This window comes from Lonchura striata, chromosome W, assembly GCF_050655825.1.
Source record: "Lonchura striata isolate lonStrDom1 chromosome W, ASM5065582v1, whole genome shotgun sequence".
Classification (NCBI taxonomy): domain Eukaryota; kingdom Metazoa; phylum Chordata; class Aves; order Passeriformes; family Estrildidae; genus Lonchura; species Lonchura striata.
Window position 1 is genome coordinate 41,485,709 of NC_140743.1, and position 12,165 is coordinate 41,497,873.

At 44.8% G+C, this 12,165-nt stretch overlaps 1 protein-coding gene and 1 long non-coding RNA gene across 2 annotated transcripts; both read right to left on the reverse strand.

The window, feature by feature from the left end:
- Positions 1–2,471: 2,471 nt before the first annotated feature.
- Positions 2,472–10,939, reverse strand: LOC146763201 (uncharacterized). The gene has a single exon (XM_085571098.1). It carries the CDS (start codon positions 10,710–10,712, stop codon positions 9,294–9,296), a length of 1,419 nt encoding a protein of 472 aa, XP_085427224.1. The 5' UTR covers positions 10,713–10,939; the 3' UTR covers positions 2,472–9,293.
- Positions 2,472–11,755, reverse strand: LOC146763202 (uncharacterized). The gene is made up of 2 exons (XR_014952552.1): positions 10,920–11,755; positions 2,472–5,993 (listed from the first exon to the last, which is right to left on the reverse strand). It is a non-coding gene; the product is annotated as an uncharacterized LOC146763202 (long non-coding RNA).
- Between the last annotated feature and the right edge of the window lie 410 nt (positions 11,756–12,165).

The following is a 12,165-nucleotide window of genomic DNA, read 5'->3' on the forward strand; positions in this document are numbered from 1 at the left end:
CAGGCAGAATCCACCTGCTAACCCTTCAACAGAACTGTGTAACCAGAACAATTGATCACCTACCTCATGGAAATCTGAGACTCTTAAAGTGACAGTTCATATAAGGGCTTGATTTGTTTATTTTTTCCTGTTTACAAGCTGGTTTTCTGTTTACAGATTGTTTTTTCTAGAAGTTGGATTTTTCTCTAACAGTTCTAAAAGTTAAATGGTTTAAGGGTTAAATGGTTTCATGTTTTTAGAGATAAGTTGTAACTTGTAACTTCTAAGAAAATAGCCTGTGATATGTTAGCCTGAAAGAATATTAGTTCTTGCCTAACAGCTCCTGGACATGAATGTTGCAACTCCAGTGATACATGGTCTCATGCAAATTAAGCCCATGCTCTCTTCTGTCACCTGGTTTGCAAAGGGCTCTTGTAGATGGGTGACAGAGAACAGGTTGCGATTTTTAATAAAGAAAGAACAGAGGAGATGTCACATTATGTCCAGTACAAGCTGGCTTGTACTGGGCAATTAATTCAGCTATAGATAAACCCAGCCAGCTCCATAAAATTGGTCCCTGGGTTGACTGACAGGAACCTCAACCAATTACAGTCCATCCTAAGCTGCAGACATCTCACTGGTCCGGGAACTGGGCGGGGTCAAAGATCAGACCAATGGGCTATCCAGACCAGGTTTTTCAAACACCCCTTTATAAGGAGGGGCTCGAGAAATAAACTCTTTTGCCACATGGACACTGGGTGAGTGGTTGTCATAGTCTCTGACCCACTCCCCCCCACATTCACACTCCTGAAAGTGGGTTTTGTTATAAAACAAAGTAGGGTCAGAAGACCTGCCCAGGAAATTCAGTTCCTAGGAGTAAAATGGCAAGATGGATGTCATCAGACTGAGATGGATGTGGTTAACAAATTAGCAGCTGTATCCCCATCAATCAGCAAGAAGGAAATGCAGGCTTTCCTAGGTACTGTGTGTTTTTGGAGGATGCATATCCCAGATTACAGTCAGATTGTAAGCCCTCTTTACCTTGTGATGGGGAAGAAAAACAATTTCAAGTGGGGTCCTTAACAGCAATTAGCTTTTGAACAAATTAAACAGGAGATTGTTCATGCAGTAGCCCTTGGGCCAGTCAGGACAGAACAGGATGCCAACAAACGTGCTCTACACTGCAGATGGAGAGAATGGTCCTTCCTCGAACCTCTGGGAAAAAGTACCCAGGAAGACTTGAGAATGAACCTGGTGTTCTGGAGCCAGGGATACAAAGGATCTGAGGCCTGCTACACCCCAACTGAAAAAGACATACTAGCATGTTATGAAGGGGTTTGAGCTTCTTCATAAGTGATTGGCACTGAAGCACAGATCCTCTTGGCACTCCAACTGCCAGTGTTGGGTAGATGTTCAAAGGGAAAGTCCCTTTCACACATCATACTACTGATGTCACATGGAGTAATTGGATTGCTAATCACACAGCAAGCTCAGAGAGGAAGTCCTAGTCATCCAGGGATCCTGGAGATCATAATGAACTGGACTGAAGGTGAAAATTGTGGAATATCATCAGAAGAGGAAGAGAAGCAGATGACGTGCTGAGGAGGCCCCACCATATAACCAGCTACCAGAAAATGAAAGGTGACCTGATCTTTTCACTGACACTTCCTGCCTTATTGTAGGGAAAAATTGTCATAGTGTGACACTGGCACAATGCCAGCACCCCCATGAAAATGCAACCTCTCAACTGAATGCTGTGAAATGTGATTGAGAACAGAGCAAAGCAAGCCTAAGCTTAATAACAAAGGGAAAAAAAAAAAAACTTTATTAAGCTCCTATACTACTATAAAAGAAAAAAAAGAAAGGAAAAAAAACCACACACAAAATTCAAAATGAAAACCTTTCAAAACATTCCTCATCCCACCACCCAACTCCAACAAACCACAGCGAGACATATTTGGACCCTTAATCAAGTCTTCATCCTTCAATATAATCAAATCTAAGCCCATCAGAGGAGAGAGGAGTCTTCCTTGCACCATAGACCCCCAGGAAACATAACTGCCACCTCTTGTGTTTCCATGTCACACATGGCACCGCCCAGACACACCGGCCAGTGTGACACTCTCCTCTCCATGTCACAATGCTTTCACCACTGTGTATGGACAGAGACTGATTATAGGGCTCCTTTAAGGAAGCTTTGCCAAAGACCAAAAAGAACAACAGTCCAGTGTCTCATTTTGGGACTACAGTCCCCCCCCATTTTCCCCTGGGGCCAAGAGTCAAAGAACAGAGATCTTCTTCTCTTCTTCTCTGAAGACAGAGGGCATCATCACACCCTCCTCAGCTTTTCTCTGTTCATTCCTGGACTGGTAGTTGCTGAAGTAGGTCTCATGTCTCACCATTGCATCCCCTAAAATACAGTCTCTCTTGGAGGAGAAATTGGTTCACTCTATGGCTAACAATGTTATAAACGAGCACAATAGGCTGTCAAATCCAATTAAAAGGATTTATTAATAGCAGAAAGCGAAAGCAAACCAGCGCGCGCTGGGCGGCAGTCGGTTCAACTACCGCGCCTAGCTCCCCGTTTCCCCCCCACTTATTGGGTTGTCTCTTCCGGGTGTGTGACGCTCTGGTGACGCTCCAGTGTCTCTTCTGCGCAGGCGCACCCTGTTGTTAGGTGGTCGTTCTCTGCCTCTTGATGGCGCCAGTGGTCTTCTTTAAGGTTGTCTCTGCGACCTGGAAATTCCCTCAAAAACAAGAAATGTTATCTCGAGGCACGTTTACATGTTTTGCCAAGTCTGTAACGGAACTATCCTTGAAACATATCTATTTGCTTAGGTGTTTGGGTGTCTAGTAGCAGCCTTTTCAAAACAGTTCTAACTCCCTAAAAACTTCGTAACGAAGTCAACCTTGAAAGATAGTCACTGGAATGCATGAGATAGACACTGGAATGCATGAGATAGACACTGGAATGCCTGACAAGATGAGAACATGTTCAGACAAGTACAAGCTCTAATTAAAACTCTATTCTGTGAATATGAGAGACTCTATATGAACAAAAAGGCCTTATTTTCCTAACAATATCCCCCCTTTTTATTTTAACCTCCTTTTTGTTCATTAAAGCGTTCTAACTCTTTCTTGCTTAACTCTAAATACTCTTCAGTCTCTACTTCGCTAAGTGGCTCATACTTTGGCTTTACTATCATTAAATGTGCAGCTTCTAACCTATTTTTCACTAGGGTAATAAGTTTGCTAAGGATACATGGTCCAAAAGTAAGTATTAGAATTAGTAAAATTACTGGTCCCGCAAGGGTGGATAATAGAGTGGTCAGCCAGGGAGAATATGTAAACCAGGATTCATACCAACTTTGCTGGGATTCTCTTTCTCTTTTTCGTTGTTCTATTTGTTTGCGTAACTCAGCCATCGTGTCTTTTACAATACCTGTGTGGTCTACATAAGCGCAACATTCTTCTTGTAAAGCAACACATAGTCCCCCTTGCTGTAAGAACAACAAATCTAATCCCCTTCGGTTTTGGAGGACTACCTCAGAAAGGGATTTTACTGATTTAACTAGTTCACTTATGGCTTTATCTATTCTACTTAGATCTTCATCTACAGATGTGCGCAGAGCTTTCATACCTTGGGTTTGACTTACTAGGGAAGCGACCCCTGTTCCGACTCCCGCTCCCCCTATGCTGAGCAAGATTGCTACCGTTAGTGCTGTAAGTGGTTCCCTCTTAACCAAGTAGTGTTCAGGGGTTTGTTGATGTTCTAACACGTATTCTTTTGGGTGGTATACGATTCTGGGGATTATTAGAACTTGAATGCAGAAGTCTGAATTATTAAAGGCTTTTACCGATAGGCAGGGTGTAACTCCAAGTTGTTGACATACCCATTTAGTATTGACTGCTGGCATAAGCCAATCAAAAGGTTTGTCTGTTCTGTTAATGCTTATTGTTGTGTTGCAGAGGTGTCGCATATCTGCAGGAATTTTTCCTACGCATCTTCCTTGCCCACTAACTTGGGACAAGGTAATGCCTGGAACATTATCTCCTTCTTTTTTCCAGAGACACTCCTTTGGATTTGTACCATTTATTTCCCTTGCTTCGGATGTAATCCCAATAGCTTCATAAAAGGGTGGATTTATCATATAGCAAAGCCAACATCCTTTAGTTAGGTTAGGATGGGTATGATTTAGAACCCCAAAAGTAGCTTGCATGATTTTCCATAAAGTTGTATACCTCTGCACTAATAACTGAGGTTCTTGATTACCTTTGTCTATAACATTATCTCTGGCTTTATTACTTTCTTTTAAGTCATTGCTTATTATTGGATTTGGGCCTATAGGGCTAGGGTCGTGCGGTGCTACTTCTTTTTTTATTTGAATCAGATTTCCCGGATCATGTCCTTCTATCCAATGCCTAACCCCCCATGTTTTGCCTATTAACCACCCAGAATCGCTTGGTTGAGTGATATTTAGGTAAAGAAAGGTGCAGTTCCCAAGTAAGTTTTTCCCAGTCCAAGGCCACTCTCGTGGTCGTTTACATCCTACTGGTCCATGTCCTACCGTTAAATATTTATCTAATCCCCCACCCGGAGCCCACGCTGATGCTATTGTTTCACAGCCCCAATAGGCACAGTAATAATGTTTGGGGTAATTACAGTATTGCTTCCCTGGGTTTGAAGCGGGGCACATATAGAAGCTTGTTAAGTTTAACAGTCGCCCGCATTTTAAATTCCGAGTTAAATCACAGATTCCAACTTTGAAGCTCGGTGCTCCAGGTCCCGTTATTGTTTGTAAAATATGACGGGTATCGTGATCTTCCCATCTGCTTAAGGTCCATTTAAAGGGTTCATGTGTGTTAGCTGTAGCACTCTGAAGGGGAAACCATACAAACATAAAAACCCATAGGATTGAGTGATACGCACTGCAGGGGAGGATGTTACTTATCATGCTCAGTTTTACATTCCCATTTTCCCTCATTCCGTTGTCACCATTCTCATACTCATGATGATTTACGTTCTCTTTCAAGGTTTGGGAGGGCCCCTCATCCCCACTATCTACCTCTCTGTCTCGCCTGTCAACTTGGTTGCTACAAGTTACAGGGCAAGCCATCTTCCCGACAGCAGAGATATTCTTCAGGGGTGGGATTGTTCCCTCTCTCCCACTTTGATCTCCGGGAGATCCAATTTTTTGTATTCAACTGTGGAGTGTCGCACCTGAGTTTTTTAACTAATTTGCGACACTTAACCTGGACTATATCCGTGAGAAACGGACCCAGGGGCTCGTTGGAATGGTAACAGTGGAATTCAGGGTTGATTCCCTTTACGAAAACCTCCCACCACTCAGGGGATCCTTTAGTCAATTCCCGAGTGGCAACCTTGTAATTTAGTACTTCAGATGTCAATTTGCGCTGCTCCAGCCAGCAGCGTTGACATACACTTTTTGGAGCTCTCCCCTTTCTGCAGTGAGCCCACCACAATCCTTTACAGATTTTGCAGGAAAAACAGGCAAAAGGGTAACAACGACAATCTAACCAACTACACCTTACTCTAATACTTTGATGTTCAGCGTGGCCCTCCCCTTCCCAAGGTCTCTGTTCTTTTTCAAGTCGGATGAACCGATAGAAGGGCTGCTGGGCTGAATCCTCTAGACGTTTACAGTATCCTGGAGGTTTTGTTTCTCCAACTAGTTGTACTTGCAGTTCCCAGTTATCTCCAACCCAAATGTCTTTAGAGCTGATAGAGCTCATGAAAATTATTTGTAAGTTCTCTTTACTGTTAGCTTTAAATCCCCCGGCTTCCCGTCAATTTTCCAGCTCGCTTCTTTGGAAGCTGTATGAAATCGAGTTGGATCCACCGGCCCCTTTATTCTGCTAGCATGAGTCCATCCCTTCTCTGCTGTACGGACTGCGGAGTCAGTGGTGATTAAAACCAGGTATGGTCCGTCCCACTTTGGGGTGATTGAATCTTCCTTCCAGCTCCGGATGAGGACCCAGTCGCCGGGTTGTACCTGGTGTAACACAAGATCTAGGGGTGGTCTTTGGGCCCACATCCCTTTTTCCCATAACTGTTTTTTATATTTCATTAAAATGGTTAAGTATTTATTAATACTTTGATCAGTAATATTAGGATTGGTTTGAACTTTTTCTAGGGAATAGGGCATCCCATATAGCATTTCAAATGGGGATAGTCCTACATCAGCTCGTGGCTGAGTTCGAACATTTAATAATGCCAACGGCAAACATTTTATCCAGGATAATTTAGTTTCTAGTGTTAATTTGGTGAGTTGTTTCTTAATTTCCCCATTCATTCTTTCTACCCTTCCTGAACTCTGTGGATGCCAGGGAGTATGTTGTTCCCATTTTGTGCCCAGAGCTTCTGCTAGCATCTGTGTTATTTTTGAAGTGAAATGGGGGCCTTTATCAGAGTCTATCGTTTCTGGGACCCCATATCTAGGTATTATTTCTTCCAGCAAGGCTTTTGTTACCGTCCGAGCTGTTTCTCTGGCAGTGGGGATTGCTTCTACATAATGTGTTAAATGGTCCACTATAACCAGAAGATATTTTAGTCTCCCTATCTTGGGGAGCTCAGTAAAGTCTACTTGTAAATTTGAAAAGGGCCTCTTTGCCACTGGCCTCCCACCCAGGGGTAGCTTCCTTAGGTTTCTTCTGTTTACTCGTAGACAGGTTGGACAGCTTCTAGTAATCCCTTTCGCTAAGTCATGTAGGCCCACTGTCATATAATGGGTGGCAAAGTGATCCACCAGTCCTTGAGCGCCCCAGTGTGTTCTCTGGTGTAATTTACTGAGCATCCGCTGGGCTATGGCTCTAGGTAAAACCTCCCTCCCATCCTTTAACAGCCATTTCCCTGATTCCTCTTTTATTCCCAATTTTGTAAGCTTCTCTTGCTCTTCCCTTGTAAATATAAGCTTATCCTGGGTAGTAGACCCAGGGTTCTTTGGGGTATCTACAAGGTCCTTCCTAATTCCCTCACTTAAGGTTAATGTCTTGATAATTGCAGCTTTCTTTGCCTCATAGTCTGCCGCATTGTTACCCCTACTCCGGTAATCCATTCCCCGTTGATGCCCTTTTAAATGGACCACTGCTATCCTAGTAGGGCCTCTCAAGGCCCTCAGGAGGGCTATTATTAGTTTCTGATGGATTAAGTCCTTTCCCTGTGAATTTACGAGGCCTCTCTCTTCCCATAATTTTCCAAAAGTGTGCACCACCCCGTATCCATATTTAGAATCTGTATAGATGGTCCCCTCTTTTCCTTTTAATAGTTCCAAGGCTCTTAGGATAGCGTATATCTCGCAGGCTTGGGCTGACCATGTTTTGTCTAGGGGTCCAGATTCGATTACTTTTAAATCAGCCCCCCCCACTATGGCATATCCTGATCTCCTTTGCCCCTCAACTACTCTGGATGACCCATCAACAAACAATTTTTCTCCAGTCTCTAATTCTTCTTCCTCCAGGTCAGGTCTAATTTTGGTTTGTTCTTCTATAGTAATTACACAGTCATGTATCAGTGATTCAGTTTCGGGCTCTCCGAAGAGGAAGGAGGCTGGATTTTGTAATGAGGTGGTTTCTAAAGTGAAATTAGGGGTTTCTAATAGAATCCCCTCATATTTTAGGAGCCTAGCGTCGGAGATCCATTTGTCTGCTTTTTGTTGCATTACACTCCGTATGTTATGTGGAGTTAATACCTTCAGAGTGGCATTAAAGGTGATCTTCCTTGCTTCTTCTACTAACTCCGCACAGCCTGCAATTATTTGTAAACAGCCCGGCCATCCCCTGCTTACAGGGTCTAAGATTTTAGACAGATATGCAATAGGTTTCTTTTTCCCCGCCCAGTCCTGGGTAAGTACTCCATAAGTTACTCCATCTGCGATATTAACAAATAAAAAGAAGGGCCTCTTTAAATCTGGGAGGCTTAGGACTGGAGCATGGACCAGAGTTTCTTTTAATTCTTGGAATTTAGATTTTTCCTCCTCTGTCCACTTGAGGTGCCCGTCTTGGGTAAGTTTTTGATACAAAAATCTTGCCTTCCCACTATAGTTCTCAATCCACTGCCTACAATATCCTGTAAGTCCTAATACCTGACGAATTTGCCGTTTACTTTGCGGTAGGGGCAGAGATAGGATTGCTTGTACTCTATCTGGATCAATTCTCTTTTCTCCCTTTTTCAAATAATGTCCCAGGTACCTAACTTCTTCTTCTACAAATTGTAGTTTTGCTTTAGAGACTTTTAATCCTTTTAGTCCCAGGAAATTCAATAGTTTAATACTTTCCTTCCGGACTTTGTCTTCTTCTTTACCTGCTATTAACAAATCATCCACATACTGAACTAGCTTTACCTCTGGGTCTGTTTTATAGTCTTGCAAAATTTGTTCCAGGGCTTGCCCGAATAAATTAGGTGATTCCGTAAAGCCTTGTGGAAGTACCGCCCACCTGAGTTGCTGTCGCCTCCCCGTGTCAGGGTCCTCCCATTCAAAGGCAAAATAATCTCGGCTGGATTCGTCCAGAGGGCAAGCCCAAAAGGCATCCTTCAGGTCTATTACACTATACCACTCATTTTCAGGTCCCAGTTTGCTTAAAAGAGTATAGGGATTCGCCACTACTGGGAATCGGGCCACGGTTCGCTTATTAATTTCCCTAAGGTCGTGCACCAGCCGATAGGATCCGTCTGCCTTTTTTACCGGGAGTATAGGGGTGTTAAAAGGCGACATACAAGGCTCTAGCAGTCCTTGGTTTAACAGCCTTTCAACCTCAGGTTTTAACCCTCTCCTCCCTTCTAGTGAAATTGGATACTGTTTTATTCTTACCGGGATTTCAGGATTTCTGATTTTCACTGTAAATGGGGTTATATTTAATTTGCCCACAGTCCCTGGATTATACCACACTTCGGGGTTTATTTTCTCTTCATCTTCTAAACGGAGGGAACAAAGTCTGATCTTTAATTCCTTCTCTACCACCTCAATTTGAACTCCCAATTCAACAATCAGGTCTCTCCCTAACAAATTGTAATCCGCTTCAGGAACTAATAGGAAGTCACCCAACCCCACTTTAGTTCCCGATTCCACCACCACCCCTTTGATAATTTGTACTTCAAAAGGTTCCCCCTTAGCTCCTATTACCGTGGCTGTCTGTTTTGACAAATTACAGCCCTGAGGCAGAAATTGAATAGTAGATCTTTCTGCCCCTGTATCGACCAGGAAATCTATTTCCTGGCCTTGGGGACCCACCTTCAATTTTATCAAGGGCTCTTTCTGATGTTTCTTGGTCCCCATAAAATAGAGCCCCTGACTCCCCTATTCGATTTTGAACTCCTCCTCGTCCCTTAGCCTCCTCCTGCACTCCCTCTTGAAATGTCCCTTCTTACCGCAATAATAGCATACCCTTTCTCCTACCTTTCCCTTGTCACCCCCCCCTTTCCGAGTAACTCTCTTTTGTTCTTCCTCTACCCGCCTGCTTTCCCTCACTGCAGCAACCATCATTTTCACCTGTCTTTTCTGACTTTCATCCTCTCTGCGGACATAAACCTTCTGCGCCTCTCGCAATAATTCTGCTAAATCCCTGTCCTGCCAATCATCCATTTTCTGTATCTTTCTCCTGATATCATCCCAAGATTTCGAGACAAACTGGACTTTGAGAATTGCCTGTCCCATTGGGTTATTCGGGTCTAATCCCGAGTACAGCTGGAAACTTTTCCTTAACCTCTCTAACCATTCAGTGGGGGTTTCATCCTTCTTTTGTCGGTCGTTAAATGCTTTATTTATATTCTGGCCCCTAGGAACGGACTCTCTTATGCCATCAATTAATATGGTCCGAAAGTCCCGCATGTTAGCTCTATGAGCCTCATCCTGGTTATCCCAATTAGGATTCTGCAGAGGCCATTTGGTATCGGCCCGCTGCTGGGCATGTGCGGGTTGGGCATCCCAGGCTCGCATTCCAGCAACTCTTATCATGTTCCTTTCCTCGGCCGTGAATAAAATGTTAAGTATAGCTTGTAATTCCTCCCAGGTGTATATATTAGGACCTAGAAATTGATCCACCCGCTCTGCCACGCCCAAGGGGTCTTCTAGCAAATTTCCCATCTCCTTCTTAAAGTCTCTAACATCCCCCGAACTTAAGGGCACCGAAATAAATCCAATCCCCGGCTCTGGTCCCCCCATCGGCATTTCCCTTAAGGGAAATAGTTTGCCTTGCGTCTTACTTCGGGTAAGAGGACCACGCGAGCCTGAGGGTTGATCAGAGTCTGAGTCTGATTCTTCCTCATCCGATTGTGGAGGAGGAGGGGGTGCATTTGGTGCAGGGGGAATGTAGGGCGGGGGTGCAATGATTACTTCTTCCGCTCGCCCCTTCTTTTTTTTTTTCCCTGAAGCCTCCGAGAGTTTAAACACGAGCACCTCCGGCTTTTCTATCCAGACTTGGGCATAGGCACTCTCCTCAAGGTTAGAAGGTTGCTTAGCGTGTACCCAACCATTCAACAGTTGCTTTACCCAGTCCTCTGAGGATCCAAAGACGGGCCAAAACACTCCTTTAGAAATCTCTTGTCCTCCCCATACTTCTATGCAATAGTGTATCATCTTTGCCTTATCCTTTCCAGGTGCCCCTGGAAAGTGCTCCCAATTTGTTAGCATAAACCCTAAGGGACTCTCCTTAGGAATTGGGGGAAGTTTTACCCCCACCGGGGAGGGGGATTTATCCTTGCTTCCCCCCTGCCCCATGTCCTCCGGAGTACCTTCAGTCACTCACGACAGCACAATCGCTTCCCCTGGTTCGTGGCCCAGGCCCTCGCGGGCTCTGGAAAACGCACTACTGAGGGTCCACACTCGCTTGGAGAATCCGGCTGCCAGTCCTCCTCTCACACACACACACACTCGCCGTACTCCGGGATCCCGAACCCCGCCCGAACGGATCCCCTTTATACTCACGCGTCCTGCGTCTTCTCTTCGTCCGGACTTTGTGCACAAAAATTACGGGGTACCCTGGGCCCGCTTCCCTTTCTTTGCTTTCGCTCTCTAGGCTTTTAGGTTCGTCGGTCGGGATGAGGGTAAAAAACCCCGGTCTGAGTCCGCTCAAGGGAGCGGAATCGTGGCGCCCCTCTCAGAGAGAGGTTCCCCAGATCCCGATCCGAGTCACGGCACCAAATTGTTATAAACGAGCACAATAGGCTGTCAAATCCAATTAAAAGGATTTATTAATAGCAGAAAGCGAAAGCAAACCAGCGCGCGCTGGGCGGCAGTCGGTTCAACTACCGCGCCTAGCTCCCCGTTTCCCCCCCACTTATTGGGTTGTCTCTTCCGGGTGTGTGACGCTCTGGTGACGCTCCAGTGTCTCTTCTGCGCAGGCGCACCCTGTTGTTAGGTGGTCGTTCTCTGCCTCTTGATGGCGCCAGTGGTCTTCTTTAAGGTTGTCTCTGCGACCTGGAAATTCCCTCAAAAACAAGAAATGTTATCTCGAGGCACGTTTACATGTTTTGCCAAGTCTGTAACGGAACTATCCTTGAAACATATCTATTTGCTTAGGTGTTTGGGTGTCTAGTAGCAGCCTTTTCAAAACAGTTCTAACTCCCTAAAAACTTCGTAACGAAGTCAACCTTGAAAGATAGTCACTGGAATGCATGAGATAGACACTGGAATGCATGAGATAGACACTGGAATGCCTGACAAGATGAGAACATGTTCAGACAAGTACAAGCTCTAATTAAAACTCTATTCTGTGAATATGAGAGACTCTATATGAACAAAAAGGCCTTATTTTCCTAACAACAAGAAGAGTCCAGCCAAAAGCCACTCCATCATCTCCCCCCAACCTTCTTTCCCTAATATCTGAGGTCCCAGGCTGTCTCTCTTTCTTTGAAATTGAGGAGGAGTAATATTTCACAAATCTTTCATTTCCTAGGAAAGGGTTAAAAGTACCAGACTACCCAGACAGCTGAAATCTTGGCCCAGGACTCCGTCGCCCGTCTCCCACGTTGGGCATCTTCCCCCCCTTTCTCCTTCTCCTCTGCTGGCAAACTTCCAGGTGTCTGCAGGCTCTCTGTCTCTTTCCTCTAGGTTGGGGCAGGGGGGGGGAACAAAGACATCTCAGATTTTCTCCACCCTTTTGTCCGCAGGAGCTGGCCCAGCTCGTTTCCCAATCCTTTATCCCCTGGCCTACCTCCCCAGGCCACATGGC